Raw genomic sequence first — 21,907 nt, forward strand, 5'->3', positions numbered from 1 at the left:
CCTGAGCACATTGGGAGAGCATTGAGTGACAGACAACTAACACACACACACACACACACACACACACACACACACACTTGACAAAGAGGTGCCAGAGTGATAGCACAGCAGAAGTGTTTACCTTGCACACAGCCAACCCAGCTTTGATTTCTGGCATCCTACCTATAGGGTCTCCGTTGCCCACCAGGAATAATCTCTGACTGCAGAGCCAGGAGTAAGCCCTGAGCACTACTGCCAGGTGTCTGTCCCCCTCCCAAACAACAAACAAACAAACAAGATGACAAAGACCAGAGACGGACCCTCACCTTTCCTCGCAGGAAGTTCCCCATTCTGGGCTGATTCTGTTCCGGTGTATACGATTTCTCCATCTTTGACCATTTCGTTCCATAGACCACAGAGCCCATCTCTGGTGAACGCGAGCTGGCGAGGATCGAGAACGCTCAGGTTAGATCTGGCTGAGACTTGATTAGGTTATGTGAGAGCTAGATCAAGAATGATTAAGTTAGAGGATCCAGAGAGTGGCAGACTAAAAGAATGACACAAAAGTCATAGCTCATTTCCTCTTGTTATTTCCATCATTCCATATTTATAAAGAAAACCATCCCCAGGCTATACAGTTCTGGGATTAGAGAGAGAGGACAGAGAGGTTAAGGCACTTTCTGGGTATGCACCCAATCCAGGTTCCCCAGAAGCCTAAAAGGTCTTCTGTGCCCCATCAGGAGTGATCTCTGAGCCCAGAACCAGGGCTTCATAACCCTGGACACTGTGGCATAAAGCAAATAAACAAAAAAGTATTCAAGAGATTTTTGAACTAAACACCATGCCTGGAATATACAGTCTAAGAAAAAAAAAATGAAACTTCACTCTGGGACCAGAGAAACATATACCGAGGTCCAGGTGCTCCTGTGCATGCAGCTGACCCTGGTTCACTTCTTACATGGCTCCTAAGCATTGCCGAATGCAGCCCCAGACACCCCCAAGCAGCGCCCCCTGGTTTGGGCCTCCACAGCACATAGGACTGAATGACACCACATCTGACCCACCAGCCTGCCTGGCCAGGAGTAGCCAGGAATGAACCTGGGGTCCTGGTTATCACCTGGGAAATACAAAATTAAAAAATTAAAACTAGAGGCTGGAGGAATAGCTCAGTGGTAGGGTGTTTGCCTCGCACATGGCGACCCAAGACCAACCCTGATTCAATCCCTGGTATCCCATATGGTCCCTCAAGTCTGCCAGGAGCGATTTCTGAGCAGAGTCAGGAGTAACCCCTGAGTGCCGGTTGGTGTGGCCCAAAAACACTGAAGAAAGAAAGACTGTTTTTTTGTTGTTTTTTTTGGGGGGGGGTTTGGGGCCACACCCGTTTGATGCTCAGGGGTTACTCCTGGCTATGCGCTCAGAAGTCGCTCCTGGCTTAGGGGACCATATGGGTCGCCGGGGGATCGAACCGCGGTCCGTCCAAGCTAGTGCAGGCAAGGCAGACACCTTACCTCTAGCACCACCACCCAGCCAAGAAAGAAAGACTGTTTTAAATAAAGTTTTACAAATAGGCCTAGTGTGGGGCTGTCGAGGTGGCGCTAGAGGTAAGGTGTCTGCCTTGCAAGCACTAGCCAAGGAAGAACCGCGCATCCCATATTGTCCCCCCCAAGCCAGGGGCAATTTCTGAGCGCTTAGCCAGGAGTAACCCCTGAGCATCAAACAGGTGTGGCCCAAAAAACCAAAACAAAACAAAACAAAAAAAAATAGGCCTGGTGAGATATGATGGAGTTAGGGCATTTGCCTTGCATGCAGAAGGACATGGTTCAAATCCTGGCATTAAAATCCCCGAGCCTGCCGGGAGCGATTTACTCTCAGGAGTAAACCCTGAGCACTGCTGAGTGTGACCCACCAAAAAAAAAAAAAGAAAAGTTTCACAATAATAAATAAATAAATAAAAATAAAGTTTCACTCACTGGTCTTATTGAAAATAATAATGACACTAAAGCCTTAAAGCCATCACATGTCCAGGACCAGAAAGAAAAAAAAAAGACAGCAGGGAGAGCGCTTGAGTTGTATGGGAATGACCCAGGTCCTATCCCCAGCATCCCCAAGAGTCCCCTGAGCACTGTCAGAAGTGAGGCCTGAGCACAGACAACTGAGATCCCTCATACAAAAAAGAGAAATACACACACACACACACATATACACACACATACACGAACCCAAATTCCCCCCAAACAAGCCACTGAAAGATAAGGGGCAGGGTGGGAGGGCACACTGCGCTATGTGAGGTCCAGGAGACTTGGGCGGTGGCCGCCGGGGACTCTGCCCAAACACATCAGCGATTCAACAAGAACAGCGAAGGGGAAGGCTGGGCTGTGGGAATAAAGTCCAGGACTCCTCCAAGGTGTCCCCACCATGACAGATGACACAGCGAGCAGTGTCCCAGGAGGAGGATGTGAGGGAGCGCAGCTGCCCTTGGCAAACTCTCCAGGCAACGGAAGTGGGACAAGGGGAGACAAGAGCAAAGATGGCGCCGCTGGAGGAAGGGCGGAGGCCTGGCCCTGGGGAGACGTGGGTTCGATTCCAGCACCATCGGCAAGTGAAGGCCCCTGAGAACTGAGACCATCACCCATTCACTGTGAGGCCAGCTGCTCGGGACTAAGAATCAGGGCCAGGGCCCATCTCAGACCAATGATCCAGGGCCCAGGCAGAAGGGCAGAAAAGGTGCCCACCGACCTGGAGTCATCCCCAACACACCTGAGGTTTTCCCAAGCGTCTCTAGGAGTGATCCCTGAGCTCAGAACCAGGAGTGAGTGATCCCTGAGCACAGCCAGTAGTGCACCCTAAGCACAGATTCAGGAATCAGCCCTGCATACAGAACCTGGAGTAATCTCTGAACACAGTCGGAACGTAAGTTACCATCAGCCCCTGAACAAGCCCATTTGGATCAGTTCCTGAGGAGTTTCTGGAACAAGTGGGAAAAGCCAACAACTAGCAGAGTGTTTGTCTGAGATCCTGCAGTTCCAGATGCAGCTTTGCCCCATGGCTCCTCCTCCCTCTGACTCCTCCCAGTGGCTCAGACAGTAATCAGGTTTGTTCCCAGCTCAGCCCTGGGAAGTACTAGCAGAAAACCAGCCAGGGAGCTCAGGCTCTAAGTTTTGTCTTTTTGTTTATTTGGTTTGGTTTTGGGGCCACATCCAGCAGTGAACAGAGGTTACTCCTGGCTCTGCAATCAGAAGTAGCTCCTGGCAGGCTCAGGGAACCATATGGGATGCCAGGAATTGAAGTGACCAATCCTGGGTCAGTTGCATGCTAGGCAAACATCCTACTGCTGTGCTACTACCACTCTGGCCTCCACAAAGAACCTCTGGACTGGCCCCTACCCCTACCCATTCTCCACCCATCTGGGAGGTCCTGCTCTTCCCAATAAAGACCTCAGGTTAGAGAAACTGCCTGCTTCGGTTCCACAACTAGCCTGCCTGGTCTGCCTGCTGGCATCTTTTGCCTGCTGGCAGAGAGCCTGTAGTAGAAGTTCTTGAACCTGTTTTATCTATCTAACCTTTCCTCCTGGGACTGGGGCATGAGACTCCCACGACACTGTTGGGGTTTCGTTTGTTGGTTGGTTTGTTTGAGACCATGCCCGGTGATGCCCAGGGCTTTCTCCTAGAGATCATCATACAGGTGAGATGTGTCTGAGTGGTGCGGTGCCCCTTCCCTTCCATCCTCTCCTCAGCACCTCCCTGTGGAGCTACATCGTGCAGGGAAGCCTCAGGGCCGAGCATGAAATCCCTGACTCAACCTTCCTCCCCTGAGCACATCACACATGCTCTCCCATTCAGTTCTCGTCCACATAAAGCCTGGCTGCTGATGTCTCATAGTAAATTCTCTCTCTTTCCGGCTCGATTAACAATCGGCCTTCTTGAAGAAACAAAACTGAAAGTCAGTTCCTAAAAATAAGACTCACAAAGGCCTAAAAATAAGACTCAGAGAGCTGGAGCCTGGGGAGGTTAAGCCCAGCACTGTCCATCCCCCACCACCCCCACTCCCTAGCCAGGCCAAGAGCCAGGTGACAGAAAGTGCAAACGCCTGACAAAATTGACCTAAGTACAAAGACAAATAAGTGAACTCAAAAAGAGCAGCGGAGGGGCTGGAGCGACAGTGTAGCAGTAGGGCGTTTGCCTTGCACAGAGCTGAACCGGGATGGACCTTGGTTCGATTCCCCACGTCCCATGTGGTCCCGAGCCAGGAGCGATTCCTGAATGCAGAGCCAGGAGGAACCCCTGAATGTCACTGGGTGTGGCCCAAAATTAAATAAATAAACAAATAATAAATAAATAAATAAATAAATAAATAAAAAAGAGCAGTGTTAGGGCTGGAGCGATAGTACAGCAGATAGGGCAATTAATTGTCTTGCATGCAGTTGGCCTGGGTTCAATCTCCGGCATCCTAAAGGATCTCCCAAGCACCACCAAGAGTGACTCCTGAGCACTGAGCCAGGAATAACCCCTGAGCACTTCTGGGTGTGGCCCCAAAACTAAAGAAAACAAAACAAAACAAAGCAAAACAAAAAAGTGAGCAATGTCAGCTGCCCATCCTGCCAAGCTCCAAAGTCAAGACAAGCCATAATGGTATTTCCATCCCTGTGCTGGGGAGACGCTCCAAACACTGTGTGTATCCAGGGCAAGCACCCAGGACTGCTGGGCCCCCCAGTACCACGGGGCCCAGTGCACAAACAACACTCAGGTTCGAGATCTCTCCTCCCAGCTGGAAATGCTGAGACTTCCCCATATTTATTTCCCTTCCCTCCGGAGCCACTACTGCCACCAGGCTAAGGGGAGGCACCAGGCGGGGCTGTGGCACTGGCATATGGAGGCACCAGGCAATGAGATGAACAGAGACAGCAGAGCGCCAGGGCCTAAGCTCAGGAAATGTGGGCAACACTCAGGATCCAACCCCAGGCCTTATGGCTCTGAGACAGGTCCTTGAGCCACTGGACCACCTTACACTCCCACTAACACTTCTTTTTATATTTTTTTTTAGTTTTTTTAGTTTTTGAATCACACCTGGCAGCGCTCAGGGGTTACTCCTGGCTCTATGCTCAGAAGTTGCTCCTGGCAGGCTCAGGGGACCATATGGGATGCCAGGATTCGAACCACCAACCTTTCGCATGCAAGGCAAACGCCTTAACTCCATGCTATCTCTCCAGCCCCGTCTCCCACTAACATTTCTAAATAGAAAGTAGCTTCCTGGATAGTTTTTTGTTTTTTTTTAAATCTCACTTATAGGGGGCCAGGCACACTCAGCGATGCTTACAAACTAAACTACTCCTGGCGCAGTACTCAGGGGGCACTCTGAACAGTGCTCAAAGATGGTGCAGTGGGTGTGGCCCAAAAGAGAGAAAAAGAGCCGGAGAGATAGCATGAAGGTAAGGCATTTGCCTTGCATGCAGAAGGTCATGGTTCGAATCCCGGCATCCCATATGGTTCCCCGAGCCTATCAGGAGCAATATCTGAGCGTAGAGCCAGGAGGAACCACTGAGTGCTGCTGGGTGTGACCCAAAAACAAAACAAAACAAAACAAAAAAAACAAAGACAAAAAAAGAAATACAAAGTTTTGGGGTCCGAAAGATAGCACAGCAGCAGTGGGGCATTTGCCTCACATGCAGCCAACAGAACCTGGTTCAATTCTCGGCATCCCATGTGGTCCCCTGAGCCTGCCAGGGGCGATTTCTGAGTGCAGAGCCACGGGTAACCCCTGAGTGCAGCTGGGTGTGACCCAAAAACCAATCAATCAATCAAGTTTAAAAAAATAAAGGCAGTACAGTGCTGAGGACAGTGCTACAAAGCAGACATTCCTGGTCCCTACGTGAAATCACCTTTTCTTTTTTGAAAGGGAAAGGTTTGAGCCACACCCAACAGTGCCTGGAAGACCATATGCAGGTCCAGCTGAAACCTGAGTTGGCTGCAGACGAGGAGAGTTTGACCATGGCCTCATCCCCATGGTGATCAGTTTAAACTGATGACAAGAGGATACACTTGCTGCCTTCTCCAAGTTAGATCGTGGCCAGATTTCCAGGGCATGAAGCCAAGTGGACAGAACCAACCTTAAAAGGTCAGAGAGCTGGGGCCGGGCGGTGGCGCTGGAGGTAAGGTGCCTGCCTTGCCTGCGCTAGCCTAGGACGGACCGCGGTTCGATCCCCCGGCGTCCCATATGGTCCCCCAAGAAGCCAGGAGCAACTTCTGAGCGCATAGCCAGGAGTAACCCCTGAGCGTCACAGGGTGTGGCCCAAAAACCAAAAAAAAAAAAAAAAAAAAAAAGTCAGAGAGCTGATGACACTCCTGAAGTGACACACTCATACAGTGACCAGGCCAGGACTGCCAAGTCAGCGGCAGGGGAGAGGAGTGTGACAACAGAGTGACCAAGAGGACACGAGAGGGCCCTGGGTGCTGAGGGAGCAGGCACAATCTTTGAGTTTAGATTTGGGGTCCAGACAGGGCAGTATTTGGGGTTCACTCCTAGCTCTGTGCCCAAGGATCACTCCCGGCACTGCTCAGGGCTTACCCCTAGGTCTGTGCTCAAGGGTCACTCGTGGCAGGGCTCAGGAGACTCTACGCAATGTTGGGAATTGAACCCAGATTCGCTATGCGCAAGACAAGCACCTCCTCCGCTGTCTTATCTCTCTGGGACCCAAACAAGCCCAGACCTAAAGTCGGGATGAACGAGACAGTTGCACCTCATGACACACTTTACTGGTGCCAGAGCACTGTGCCAATTTTCTGGTCTAGAACCAATGCCCCATCTCATCAGCCACAGACACAGCAAAGGGTCAACAGCAATTTCTCCACACCGTTCCTGTAACTTCGTGGGTGTCATTATTTCAGAACAGAAATCTCTGAAGAATTGACAAATACTGAAGTCAGAGCAATAGGGCATCAGGCAAGTCTCCAACCCAGGTTCAATCCCCAGCATCAGTTGGTACCCTGAAAACTGCCAGGAGTCCAGAGTGCAGAGCCTGGGGTAACCTCTGAGCCTCACTGGGTGTGGCCCAAATCTCCTAGCACCACCTAAAAGAACTGCCTCAGACATATCTAATTTCATGTTCCATTTCAAAGACCCCAAAATAGAAACTGGAGGCAACTCCTGTGAGCAGAGGCGAGACCGGCAAAGAGCAAAATAATGCCCTTTGCGGACTCCTGTCCAAAGCCACACCAAGACCAGTAACCAGACAAGCCAGTATGACCCAAGAATAAAGACCCTTCTAAGGATCATGGACTGATGTTTCTCCGGTTCCTTCATGGACTTGAATTTCCCGTCCAGAGAATTATGAATCGCCTCAGCAGACATTACAGGAAAACATCAAAATGGTGCCAGAGAGATAGCACAGTGGGGAGGGCGTTTGCCTTGCACTCAGCAGACCTGGGTTCAATCCCCTACATCCCATATGGTTTTCCTAGCACTGCCAGGAGTAACCCTGAGCGCCACTAGGTGTGGCCCCAAAACAAACAACAAAAAAAGATACTATACAGGGCCCGGAGAGATAGCACAGCGGTGTTTGCCTTGCAACAGCTGACCCAGGACCAAAGGTGGTTGGTTCGAATCCCGGTGTCCCATATGGTCCCCCGTGCCTGCCAGGAGCTATTTCTGAGTAGACAGCCAGGAGTAACCCCTGAGCACCGCTGGGTGTGACCCAAAAAAAAAAAAACTAAAAAAAAAAAAAAAAAGATACTATACTCCAAGGCAGCACTCATTCACATTTTACTGGTTTGCGTCTGACTTCTAGTATCACACAGAATACAACACCAATGGAAACACAATTCTTGAAGCTGCAGCTGGTACAGATCTTGCCTTGCATGGGGCCAACTCAATTCATTCCCCAGAACCCAAGACGAACTCAGCATTCCACTTTTGGCATCTACCCCAAGGAAACAGAACTTAGAAAAGGCATTTGCGTTCCTATGTTTATGGTAGCACTGTTCAAACTCTGGAAACAGCCTAAGTGCCCAAGTACTGATGATGATGGAATAGAGAATGATGGTTCATAAATAAGCACAAGAGAAGACTTAACTACAAGAATGACCTCCCTCCCTCATATATGGGACATAGAGAAACACAGTCGTGGAATAAAGAACAAATGCTCCAAAGCCACAAAAGCAGAAGTAGGGGAAAATGATAAATAAAAAAGGGGAGGGGGGGCTGGAGTGCTGGTGTAGCGGTAGGGCATTTGCCAGCTGACCCAGGATGGACCTGGATTTTATCCCTGGCGTCCCATATAGTCCCCCAAGCCAGGAGTGATTTCTGAGCGCAGAGCTAGGAGTAATTAACTCCAGAGGGTCACCGGGTATGGCCCAAAAACAAAAACAATAAAAACAAACATACAAACAGAACTGGGGTTTGGGATTTTGGGGGCAGGAAGCGAGCACTCGGGAAGTGAAGGAATGGTGCTGGAAAGACCCATTCGATCAACACTGCTGTTTGCAGCATAGTAAACCAAGGAGCTTAAAATGAAATGGAATTTGGGGAGAGGTGCGATGTGGGGGCCACACCTGGCAATGCTCGGCCATTCCTCCTGACTTTGCACTCAGGAATCACTCCTAGAAGGCTTGGGGGGAAGAGGGCCATGTGGGATGCCAGAGATCCAACCCAGGTCTGCTGTGTGCAAAGAAAGCTCCCTCCCACTATACTATCAGCCCCATAAAATTAAGTTGTTGCCTTTTTTAAAATCAGTTTGGTACAATCACAAGGTCTTAGAAGTAAGAAAGTACTCATTCCTTATCTCCTCATCATCAGGCAAGCAACAATGAAGATAGCACAAGAAAAAAACACAGGACTCTCTAAATCAAAGCAACTATCAAAAACAAACCAAGAGGGGCTGGAGAGATAGCATGGAGATAAGGCATTTGCCTTGCATGCAGAAGGATGTGGTTCAAATCCCAGCATCCCATAGAATTCCCCAGAGCCTGCCAGAAGTGATTTCTGAGCATAGAGCCAGGAGTAACCCCTGAGCGCTGCCGGGTATGACCCAAAAAACAAACAAACAAACAAACAAACAAGAGGGCTGGAGGCCTGAGCAATAGCACAGCAGTAGGCATTTGCCTTGCACAAGACCGACCCAGGCCAACCTAGGTTCGATCCCCTACATCCTATATGGTTCCAGGACCTGCCAGAAGTGATTTCTGAACACAGAACCAGGAGTAATCCCTGAGTACTGCCCAATATGGCCCAAAAACCAAATAAATAAATAAATAAATAAATAAATAAATAAATAAATAAATAAATAAATAAATAAATAAAAATGGCCTATGAGCCATTCTCAGGGTCCTCATTTCTTAGGAGATACTGAACCCCAGCATGCTAGATTAAATGCCCTTGTATTTACAACAACAAAAAAAAAGAACAAGATACTGGAGCACAGCAGGGAGGACATTGGCCTTGCATGCAGCCAACTCGGGTTCAATCCTCGACATCTCACATGGTCCCCCAAGCCGTCCAGGAGTAATTTCTGCGTGAAGAGCTCAATGCCTGAGCACTGCCAGGTGTGGCCCAAAACAAAAATTTAAATAAAATAAAATAGGGGCTGGAGCAGTGGTGTGGAGCAGTAAGGCGTCTGCCTTGCCGGCACTAGCCTAAGACAGACCGTGGTTCGATCCCCTGGTGTCCCACATGGTCACCCAAGCCAGGAGCAATTTCTGAGCGCGTAGCCAGGAGTAACCCCTAAATGTCACTGGGTGTGGCCCAAAAAAACGAAAACTAAAATAAAATAAAATAAAATGAGCAAAGCATACCCTGGGAGGGTTCAAGGCTTCTTCCTGCTCAGTGCTCAGGGATCACTCCTGGCAGTGCTCTCGAGGACCAATAAAACCCAAGCCGGCAGCCCACAAGGCAAGCGCCCTCCTCACTGTTCTGTGTCTCTGACCACTATGTCTGTGCCTGTCATATCTAACTTCACGACAGGAAAAACAATCCCATGATCTATAACACAGACCTACCCCCTGGGCTTTCTGACCTACCCAAACTCAGCATTTTAGGAAAAACACAGTCCTGGACACTTGTGCTTCACTCAAGAAGCTCTGACAGGGGACAGAGCAATAGCACAGAGGCTAGGGATAGGGTATTTGCCTTGCATGCAGCCAACCCGAGTTCAATCCCCAGCATCCTACATGGTCCCCTGAGCCAGCCAGAAGTAATTTCTTTTTTTTTTCCCCATCCCCAAGAAGTGATTTCTGAGTGCAGAGCCAGGAGTAACCTCTGAGCACCTCCAGGTATACCCCCAAAGCCGAAGAAAAAAATAAAAAGCAGCAGCTCTGACAGCCTACTGACAACATGACTCTTGATTCCAGCAGGCTACCAGAAACCACATTACAGAACCAGACTTCAGGAAGAGAAACACTTGAAACGCTTGACCTCATGGATGGGAACACACACACCCATACACACCCACACCCACACCCACACCACACCACCATTTGGATGGCAATAAGGAGCTCGAAAAGCAGTCATCACTTTTTTGCTTGGATTTTTTTGTTTTGGGGCCACTCCCAGTGGTGCTTAAGAGTTTCTCCTCGCTCCGTGCTCAGAAATCACTCCTGGCAGGTTCAGGGGGCCATATGGAATGCTGGGGAGCGAACCCAGGTCTGTCTCAGGTCGCCAACATGCAAGGCAAACACTCTACTGTTGTGCTATCACTCTGGTCCCCATAAAAAAGAAGTTATCTAAGGCTCACTTTTGGCCAGTGGTCCAAGGACAAAGGAGCCATTGGAGAGAGAGGAGGAGGAAGAGGAGGAGGCAGAAGAAAAGCATCCTCTGCTTATGCCTGGGTGCTCAGGTCACTGTTGCTTGGAATACAAAATCAATGCCTGATGCAGAGATGGGTGTTGGACACGCTATGACTGAAACTCCATCCTGAACAATTTTGGAACTGTGCAGCTCATGGTGATTCAATTGAGTCTACTAAAAAGGGGCTGAAGCGATAGAACAGAGGGAAGGGCATTTGCTTGCACAGGTTGACCAGGTTTGATCCCCAGTATCCGATATGGTTCTTGAGCCTGCCAGGAGTGAGTGATTACTGAACAGAGATGCAGGAGGAGTTACCCCTGAGCACCGCCAGGTGTGGCCTAAACCCAAGAATGAACAAAAATATATTTATTTAAAAAAAAAAAGTGGGGGGGGGCGCGGAATGGTGGCGCAAGTGGTAAGGCATCTGCCTCACACGCGCCACAGTTTGATCCCCCAGCATCCCACATGGTCCCCCAAGCCAGGAGTGATTTCTGAGTGCATAGCCAGGAGTAACCCCAGAGCATCACTGGGTGTGGCCCAAAAACCAAAAATAAATAAACAAATAAAATTTAAAAAAAAAGCAGGGGGGTGAGGGAGAAGGGAGATGGATATATCAGTGGTCAGAAGGAAGCACTAGTTCTTTTTTTATAACTGAAACCCAACTACAAACATGTTTATAATCATAGTACTTAAATATATTATTAAAATAAAATAAATAAAAAAAAAGAATGCAGGTCTGAGAGGGACAACACAGCAGGAATGGCATTTGCCTTGCATGCAGACATCCCAGGTTCAATCAACCCCTGGCATCCAATTCCTGCACACTGCCAGTAATGATCCAACGGCAGAGCCAAGAATAACCCCAGCATCGAGGGGTGTGGTCCCGAAACAAACAAGCAAAAAGAATGTAAAATCTTTGGGCAGCAGAGAGAATAACAGGTGAGGACGTTACCTTGGGTTCAATCCTAAGAGCCAACTATATTCCACCCCCTCCAAACAGAAGTGATCCTGGAGCACTACTGGGTGTAGCCCAAAACTTTCAAAAAAAAAAAAAAAGAAGGAAAAGAAATGTGAACAATACAAGTGCAGTTTGTTTTAGTAGCTCAGTATAAAACTGAACAGATTTTGGCATACCTGATAAACTTGTAAAGAAACTAAATTTGAGGCCATTATAAAGGAAACTAAATTTGGAGCCGGAGCAATAGCACAGTGGGTAGGGCGTTTGCCTTGCAAGTGGCCGACTCAGGTTCAATCCTCAACATCCCATATGGTCCCAGAAGCCTGCTAGAATGATTTCTGAGTGCAGAGCCAAGAGTAACCCCTGAGCGCCACCAGATGAGGGCTCCCCCCAAAAAGAAAACTAAACTTGTTCTATAGGTTATAGCTTTTTGGAATGTTTCTAAATAGTCCATGTTTTAACTTATTAACTAGCGCTGCAAATCTGTAAAAATTAGCATCTTTTAAACTTTGGGTTTAGGGGTTGGGCCACATCCATCAATGCTCAGGAATTACTCCCAGTGAGTTCAGGGGGCTCGCCGGGGTGCTAGGGATGTAACCCAGATTGGCTGCATGCAAGGCAAGCACCTTACCAGCTCTTCAATCTCTAAACTTTGGATTTTTTAAACTATTGTTATGGGGATGGGGAGTTAAGATGTAATAAAGCTATGCCTCTTTCAAAGACAAGTCATTCTCAAATTCATTTGCAGACAAAAATAGAAAACTAGAAATGGGGCCCGGAGAGATAGCACAGCGGCGTTTGCCTTGCAAGCAGCCAATCCAGGACCAAAGGTGGTTGGTTCGAATCCCGGTGTCCCATAGGGTCCCCCGTGCCTGCCAGGAGCTATTTCTGAGCAGACAGCCAGGAGTAACCCCTGAGCACTGCCGGGTGTGACCAAAAAAAAAAAAAAAAAGTAAACTAGAAATGGGAGCGACAGACCAGCAAGTAGAAGTAGAGCTTTTCACCTTGCACAGAGCTGACAAGGGTTTGATCCCCAGAATCCCATCTAGTCCCCGAGCACCACCAGGAGTGATTCCTGAGTTCAGAGCCAAGAGTAACTCCTGAGCATGGCAGGGTATGACCCCAAAACAAAAACAAAACCATACTAGTCCAGAGAAATGTCACTACTATTATTCTCTGCTGAGACCAGGCCTAACTTGCAATTACCATAAAAAAAAATCGAAAACATTGGTCCCTAAGGTCAACATCGCTTCCCTATGTTGTACAGAACATCTGAGCTCTCTCCAAAAGACTGTTACAAGCCGAAATGAAATTCAGCTCCACAAGACAAACAAACACATCTTCCCACACGCATGTCAGCTTCTGCAGGAACGAAGACAAGGTAGCAGAACACCACAGAAACAATCACTCACTATGCTCACGGACCTCTCTGGGAAAAGTGGGGGAAAACTATAGAGCTTGATGCATCCTGTACCCACAAACAGCGGGGATTCAAAAGCACGGAGCGTGCTACAAGCAAACACATGTCACAGAAAGTTCCTGGCTGCGGGGAAGGCAGGCTGCTACTCCATGCATCGCGGGATACCGTCCACACTTGGCCAAAGACCCCACAACATGTCGGTCGCCCCAGTAAGGCCCAGACCCACCTGGATGTCCGTCTTCAGCCATTTGGAGTCGAGTCGGGCTTGCGCAGCCAGATAGAAAGACTCGGAGGGCATCTTCCCTGGGCCGAGCTCCCGCTCTGAACCTGCGGGTGCAAAAGCCACGTCCAAGGCCCGGAGTTGTTACCCACTTACTTCATGGGTGGAAGATGCGCGGAGTGGGGATAAGGGGCACAACCAGGTTGAGGGGTAGCAAGTGGGCTCTAGGAGACCAGGGAAGCTTTTCTGCGGTGCAGGTAAAGAGACTGTGTATGGGGGGCACACATGGGTAGGGGAGCACGAGAGGTGCTTCTGCAGTGACTGAGGAAAGCATGTATGAGGGAGCATGGATGGAGAGGGGAGCACATGGGTGGGGAAGCATGGAGAGGCCCGCTGCAGCGCAAGTGAGAAGAGGATGTACAGGGAGCACACATAAGAGAGTACAGGAATGGGGGAGCACAGAGAGGCCCTTCTACAGTGCTGATGCGGGGAGGGTGCATGGGAAACAGGTGCCCAGCGCACTGAAGGAAGGAGGGTCTTCTGCAGAGCAGGTGAGGAGGGAGTGAGGAGAGGAATGTGCATGGGGAACATGTGAGGGGAGTGTGCATGGCGAGCAGATGTGGGGAGTGCACTTTGGGGAGCATAGGGAGGCGCTCTGGGAGTGGGGGGGACTCGTTCTACAGTGCAGGTACAGTGAGGTGCATGGAGTACATGGGTTGCATAAATACAGCACAGTGCGGGGAGCGTGCATGGGGTGCATGGAATGCAGGGGAGAAGTCTATCTATAGGGCAGGTGCAGGGAGCCCCTTCTGCAACACAGGTGTGGGGACCCTACATGTGGTATATGGAGTGCATGGAGCATAGGGAGAGGCCCATCCGCAAGGAACATATGGGGAGGCCCTTCTGCAAGGCAAGTGCAGGGACCCTGCACGGGGCGCCTGGGATGCACGGAGTGCATGGAGAGGCCCATCCACAGCTCAGGTGTGGGGAGCGTGCATGGGGTACATGGGGGTGCATAAAAAGGGGTGCAGGGAGAGGCCCATCCGCAGCTCAGGTGTGGGGGAGCCCCTTCTGCAAGGCAGATGCGGGAGGGGGGCATGCATGGCGTGTATGGAATACAGGGAGAGGCCCATCCACAGGGCAGGTGTGGAGAGCCCCTTCTGCAGAGCAGGTGCGGGAGGGGGGCCATGCATGGTGTGCAGGGGGTGCAGAGGGAGAGGGCCATCGGCAGAGCAGGTGCGGGGAGTGAACATGGGGTGCATGGAGAGAGAGAGGCCTATCCTCAGCTCAGGTGCGGGGAGCCCCTTCTGCAAGGCAGGTGCATGGGGTGCATGGAGAGGCCCATCCATACATAGCTCAGGTGCGGGGAGCCCCTTCTGCAAGGCAGGTGCGGGAAGGGGGAACCATGCAAGGGGTGCCGGGGGTGCAGAGGGAGAGGGTCATCCTCAGCTCAGGTGTGGGGAGTCCCTTCTGCAAGGCAGGTGCAGGGAGCGGGGGAGACCATGCATGGGGTGCATGGAGCATGTTGCAGGGAGACCCATCCGCAGCGCAGGTGCGGGGAGCCCCTTCTGCAAGGCAGGTGCGGGAAGGGGGGACCATGCATGGGGTGCAGGGGGTGCAGAGGGAGAGGCCCATCCTCAGCTCAGGTGCGGGGAGCCTCTTCTGCAAGGCAGGTGCATGGGGTGCATGGAGAGGCCCATCCATACATAGCTCAGGTGCGAGGAGCCCCTTCTGCAAGGCCGGTGCGGGAAGGGGGGATCATGCATGGGGTGAAGGGGGTGCAGAGGGAGAGGGCCATCCTCAGCTCAGGTGCGGGGAGTCCCTTCTGCAAGGCAGGTGAATGGAGAGGCCCATGCACATAGCTCAGGTGCGGGGAGCCCCTTCTGCAAGCCAGGTGCGGGAAGGGGGGACCATGCATGGGGTACAGGGCGTGCAGAGGGAGAGGCGAGGCCCGTGCGTGGGGCAGGTGCATAAAGGGGGTGCCATGAGAGAGGGGCCCATGCTCATGGAGGTGCGGGGAGGCAGGGCCCCCCTCTGCCCCTCCAGCCGGGCGAGCCCTCGAGGGCATCAGCGGCCGGCCAGAGAGGGGCGCCCCAATGCACCGAGGGGTGCGGGTGAGGTCTGCCGGGTGCAGCCCGACCTGCAAGCAAAGCACCCATCAGCGGGAGCCGGGCGGGGCGGGGGCGGGAGGCCCGCTGCGCGGCCCGGGTCCCCGACAGGCACGTCCCGGGGCGTGCGGGGTGGAGGATAAACGAGCCCGAACCGCGCCCCGGGGACCCCCGCGCCCGCCCCCCGCAAACACACACAGCACCTGACGCGCGGGCGCGGGCGCGGGCGGCTCCGGGGCTCAGGCTCAGCCGCCGCCGCCGCCGCCGCTGGCTCGGCCTTGCCCGTAATCCCGGCGCCCCTCGCGGGAGGGCGGGACCGCGCGGGCCTCCGTCCAGCCAATCACGGCGCGGCTTTGCCGCCGCTCCAGCCAATGGAGAGAGAGATTTCCCTCGCCCCGCCTCCCGACCCTAGCGCTTCCTTCACTCGCGCTCAGCTGCTTCCGGGATGGATGGCCAATCGCGAGCGTCCGGAGGCGGGAATTCCGTCGCACGCACGCACGTACGTATGCACGGGCCCACGCATGCGCGCTGGCCTTGGTCCCTACTCCTAGGCCTAATTTTTGCAGAATTTTTTTTGCAAGGAGCGATACTATGGGGCCTGCTGTCTCTGGGATGTTGGAGTTGGTTCCCTGAACTGGAACGGTGGAGGAGATGTTGGAACTTGCAGGGAATACTAAAGTTGCTTGCTCTGATCTTAGATTTAGATCTTAGATGTCTGGGGTTCTATCTTCCCCCCAAGTCTTTGCTGGGCCTATGCAAGCCACATCTACTGCCATACACACAATTTTTTTTTAATTTTTTTATTTTGAATTATGAGAACAAAAGATGCAAAGAAAGAGGACAAGGTAAAGTTACAGTGGAAGGACAATCACCCATAACATAATTCTCAGAAGAAGTCCCCTTGCTGATATCTTAACTTTGAACTTTCAGCCAAAGAACATTAAGATAAATAAAACAGAATCCATGTACAATTACTTTGTCCCTCAAGTCCCCAGATTGTAACACATTATAATATTTCTTAACAGCACACAAGGCAATCTAAAGCCATAAAACTTACGTAACTCCTTAAACATTAGAGGCATAGTATTTTTTATATTTCCATGTACATGCATATTAGCTTAAGTTAACCTCAAATTTTAAGTGGGTTTTTTTTTAAGGATTAGAGTCAAAGGAGCACAGTAAAAACGGTGTTAGAGTGGCAATTGTTGTTTGCATAGGCCCACCAAACACAGGTTTTTTATTGTATTTTTTAAATCTCTTATCTTAAAATCAAAAGAGCTTTTACTAGACCTGCTATTGTATTAACGACTTTATTTTTAATATATTTATTTGATATAATATGTAATTATTATAATGTGTTTATTTTATCATATTATTTTATCATTTATTAAAATTTAATATATTTATTTTTTAATATAAATCTTTATGTAAGCACCATGATTACAAGCATGTTCGTAGTTGGGTTTCAGTCATAAACAGAATACACCCCCCCCCGGATTAATGACTTTATTGGACATACAATAATTTCCACAAACATACTGGACTACTGAGCTTCCTCTTCTTCCTTTCTTTTCTTCTCTTCCATTTTGTTTTTTAGTTTTTCTTTCTATTTGCTTTCCCTTGTCTTGACTGTAATTATAAGTGGATGACAATATAATTAGGATTATGAATGGCAATTGTAAGTGTAATGATTAGAAGACGACATAATAAATGTCTTATGATCAGTTATGTCAGCTGTGTGACGCATTTTCTTTAAAGTAAATAAATTCATAAATAAAAAAGCAAAATGTCTGGGGTTATAAAGATTTTGATCGCCGATCCTAATAGAATTAGTTTACCAGGACAATATACGAATACAGTATATGAACGCAATATGCAAATGCTTAGAAATGAACAGTCTTGTAAATCATCCGTGGGTCAAATGAGTTGTAAAAGAAACGAGAGTATTTTTAATTGACTGAAAATAAAACACAGCCTCAAAATTTGCAGGGTATGCCTAGAGTGATTAGTGAAATGTACAGCATTCACTTTTTTGTTTTGTTTTCTTTTGGGGGTCACACCCAGCAGCACTCAGGGGTTCCTCCTGGCTCTATGCTCAGAAATCACTCCTGGTAGGATTGGGGACCAGATGAGATGCCAGGATTAGAACCACCGTCCTTCTGCATGCAAGGCAAACACCTGCATGCTATCTCTTTTTTTTTTTTTTTTTTTTTTTTTTTTGGTTTTTGGTTTTTGGGCCACACCCTGTGACGCTCAGGGGTTACTCCTGGCTATGCGCTCAGAAGTCGCTCCTGGCTTCTTGGGGGACCATATGGGACGCCGGGGGATCAAACCGCGGTCCGTCCTAGGCTAGAGCAGGAAAGGCAGGCACCTTACCTCCAGCGCCACCGCCCGGCCCCTGCATGCTATCTCTTGACCCCACCATTCGCTTTTTATCTTAGGATAGAAGATGGGTCTAAAAATCAGTCTGAGGGCTAGGGCAGTAGTACATAGGTCACCTACCTTGCACAGGGCCAACAAGGGTTCAGTTTCTGGTATTCCAGATGGTCCCCCAAGGCCCACCAGGAGTGATACCTGAACATTGACAGACATGCCCCCCCCCAAAATAAATCTGGGCCTGAGACAGTACAGAGGATAGGTAGGGCTCTCTCTTTCTTGCAAGCAGCCTATAGGAGCTCAATCCACAGCATCCCATATGATAATCCAAGGCCTGCCAGGAGTATAGTCAAGAGTATCAATGGGTGTGGCCCCAAAACAGAAAAACAACAACAACAACAAAATTAACCTGAGCTTCTACTTTAAGAAACTTGAGAGGGACTGGAGAGATAGCATGGAGGTAAGGCGTTTGCTTTCTATGCAGAAGGACGGTGGTTCAAATCCCGGCATCCCATATGGTCCCCCGAACCTGCCAGGAGCGATTTCTGAGCAGAGAGCCAGGAGGAACCCCTGCGCACTGCCAGTTGTGACCCAAAAAATAAATAAATAAATAAATAAATAACTGAGAAAGAAGAGCAAAAATATGTACCAAAAAGAGAGATAATAATAGAGGTGCCCAAACAAGTGAAAATGAAAACAAAAACAAAAAATATCAGTGTACTGAGTACAGGGTGGGAATTGAACCCAGACCACCAGCCTTAAGGAGTCCTACCCATCGTACTATTGCTCTAGTCCTCCAGAACTGTTGCATTAAATAATAAACGATGGTTCTGGATGGTGATGGATGGAGGTGGAGGGATTTTTCTCTGCCACCCCAGGCCACGTGGCTCCACAATCCCCATTCAGCTGGCGGGTCCCAGGTTTAGGTGAACGGCAAAATCAGACTCATTCAGAGACAGGCATCAGGAAGTATCATCTTTATTCATGCCCTATCCACCACATGTGTGTGGCCTATATCATAACCTTTCAAGCACAGCCATTCTTCGCTAGCCCTGCATCTTAACTCCTTTCAGCCATCTTCCCTTTGACCTCCATGCTGGCCAAAGACCAAAAGGAGCAGAGAGCCTAATCCCCTGGGTCAAAGACCTTATCTACCTTTTCCAAGACCCCTCCCAGGAATGGGCAGGGTCTTGCAGGTAAGGTCAAGTTACCTAGGGAGAAAGGGTGGGGGGTGAGGCTTCACAGAACTATTATAAGAATGATTCTGGTGTGGGAGTGACAGCACAGCCAGGTAGGGAGTTTGTCTTGCACTTGGTTAACTTGGGCTTTTAATCCCCAGCACCCCATATGGTCCCCTTAGCACAGCCAAAAGTGATCCCTGAGTGCAGAATCAGGAGTAACCTGTAAGTACTACTGAGAGTGGCTCCCCAAAAAAACAAACAAATCTAAGCTAAGCTACTACATAACTTTAGGCCTCAGCAGTTTGGGATAAACATTCTTGTGGCTCTTTCTGTGGATCTGTTTTTCTCATACCAAGGACGTTGGGCTGAGATGAAACAGTTAACATCTTAGAGGTGTTCTTTTCATATCTTGTTTCTGTGTCCACTGAGCCTGCTTCCTCATCCTGTATAACAACCCGTAGGTCCCAACATTTTTTTCTTTCTCCTCTGTCTCTCTTCTTCTCTCCCTCTTCTTCCCTCTTCTCCACTACTCACCTCCACAACTTGGGTCAGCTGCCTGCAAGGCAGGAACTTTACACACTGAAATCAGCATCATTATGTCCCCCAAAAAGAATTTCAACTGGAGGGGCCAGAACAATAGCACAGTGGGTACAGTGTTTGCCTTGCAGGCAGCTGACCCAGGTTTGATTCCTGGCATCCCACATGGTCCCCTGAACCTACCAGGAATAATTCCTGAGTGCAGAGCCAGAATTGAGCCCTGAGCCACTGAGTGTGGCCCCAAACCAAACAAAAATTTTAATCTAAAATGGAAGGTTGTTGGGGCCGAAGGGATAGCACAGCGGCATTTGCCTTGCAAGCAGCCGACCCAGGACCTAAGATGGTTGGTTTCAATCCCGGCATCCCATATGGTCCCCTGTGCCTGCCAGGAGCTATTTCTGAGCAGATAGCCAGGAGTAACCCCTGATCACCGCCGGGTGTGGCCCAAAAACAAACAAACAAACAAAAAAAAATAATAATAATAATAATAAATAAAATGGAAGGTTGCAAGGCAAACACTGCTATGCTATCACAGCGGTGTTTGCCTTACAAAGCAGAAGATCCAAGACCTAAGGTGGTTGGTTCGAATCCCAGCGTCCCATATGGTCCCCTGTGCCTGCCAGGAACTATTTCTGAGCAGATAGCCAGGAGTAACCCCTGAGCATCGCTGGGTGTGGCCCAAAAAACAAAAATAAAATAAAATAAAATAATAATAATAAAATGGAAGGTGGAAAAAATAAAATAAAATGGAAGGCGGGTTATAAATGGGAAGGCCTCATTTATCTGCCCTTCAGAAAACCAAAGTAAAGCACTTCTGGCCACAGAAAGACTGAGGCCCTTTCTTCATGGTTTATAGAATATGGAAAATTACCACTTTGTAAACTAAAGTTCAACAAACAGTCATAGTGAACTGGTCCCACATAGGACACAAACCAAATCAACCCAAACGCTGATAGTGATTAAAGCCAGGAGCATTCAGGAGCAAGGTTCAAGGGTGTTTCCTTACAAAGCAGTTTATGTAATGAAATATGAAGCTACCACTTCCTACTGCAGTGATTGATCGTCTCAGATTTTCTAAAATGTGTGTGCCCAAACCTCAATGAACTTCCTTGTAGCATGCTAAGGTCCCAAATTCTCACTCCTCCTATACTACCAAATAAACTCCCTCGGACAAGATTAAAGTAACCTCCATTTACCTCTTTACTTAGGTCAGCAGTAGCAAATTGATGAGGGCGCATGAAATAAGGTGAAAGTGCATGTGTTATTATTTATTGAAAATAAATAAGTGGGGGCCCGGAGAGATAGCACAGTGGTGTTTGCCTTGCAAGCAGCCGATCCAGGACCAAAGGTGGTTGGTTCGAATCCCGGTGTCCCATAGGGTCCCCCGTGCCTGCCAGGAGCTATTTCTGAGCACACAGCCAGGAGTAACCCCTGAGCACCGCCAGGTGTGGCCCAAAAATCAAAAAACAAACAAACAAAAAAAGAAAATAAGTAAGTGGAGGTACAGATGGGGAAATAAAGGGAAACAATCTGGCTGGGGCCTGGAATGAAGAAACCCTTCAATAATCAGATCCTGCCTTGGCGGCTTTCTGAGGTACAAATTACATCCAAAATAAGAAACAAGGAACTTAGAAAGGGACTCCGCACCTCCCTGCAGGGGCAGTGGGAGATTTCACCCCAATGGGGCCATGTTGGGAGTCTTCTTTACCCCAGTGTTTGCACTTTAAGGGGTTGCATTAGGCTCTGGATCTCTTTGAACCCCACTAGACATTTGGGGTGCTTCAGCACTGAGAGGTCTGTGTAGTGGCCCAAAATTCCAGTGCAATGTTCACCTAAAACATCCCAGATGTTGGGGGCCTGCCTGAGCGATAGCAAAGCAGGATGGCATTTGCCTGGAGAGCACTTAATGCAACTTCAAACCCCAGCATCCCATAGGGTACCCCCACCAGAGCCTACCAGGAGTGATTCCCCAGCACAGAGTGACCCCTGAGAGTCTCAGGGAGTAGCCCCCAAACAAACAAACAAACAAACAAAAAAACACCTTATCTGAGATGCAAGTTAACCAGCTGACCCCTCCAACCCCACTCCCTCCCCATTCTCTCTTTATCTCTGAACCCAGACGGTGTTCCCCAGGGGCCCTAGACCTGCTGCTAAGTCTGGGGTGCTGATGGTGACACCCTACACCCCACATCCTAGATTTTTTTCCCCACCACAGACACCACTCCCATACAACAGCTGTTCCCCCTATAAAAAACCAGGATCCCCGTCATCCCTGCACCCCTTTTCCCCTGCACCCTTCCCCAGTCTCTCTTTATCTCTGAACCCAGACGTTGTCCCCAGGGGCCCTAGACCTGC

The 21,907-nt window shown here is 49.4% G+C and overlaps 1 protein-coding gene across 1 annotated transcript in view; it reads right to left on the reverse strand.

Moving 5' to 3' along the window:
- HERC2 (HECT and RLD domain containing E3 ubiquitin protein ligase 2) overlaps positions 1-15,734 on the reverse strand; it is a 110,604-nt gene extending 94,870 nt beyond the window's left edge. The window contains 3 exon segments of the mRNA XM_049782721.1: positions 306-420; positions 13,357-13,451; positions 15,662-15,734. Coding sequence (XP_049638678.1) covers positions 306-420; positions 13,357-13,428 — 187 coding nt within the window. The 5' untranslated portion in view covers positions 13,429-13,451; positions 15,662-15,734.
- Between the last annotated feature and the right edge of the window lie 6,173 nt (positions 15,735-21,907).

Source organism: Suncus etruscus, chromosome 11 (assembly GCF_024139225.1).
Source record: "Suncus etruscus isolate mSunEtr1 chromosome 11, mSunEtr1.pri.cur, whole genome shotgun sequence".
NCBI classification, from domain to species: domain Eukaryota; kingdom Metazoa; phylum Chordata; class Mammalia; order Eulipotyphla; family Soricidae; genus Suncus; species Suncus etruscus.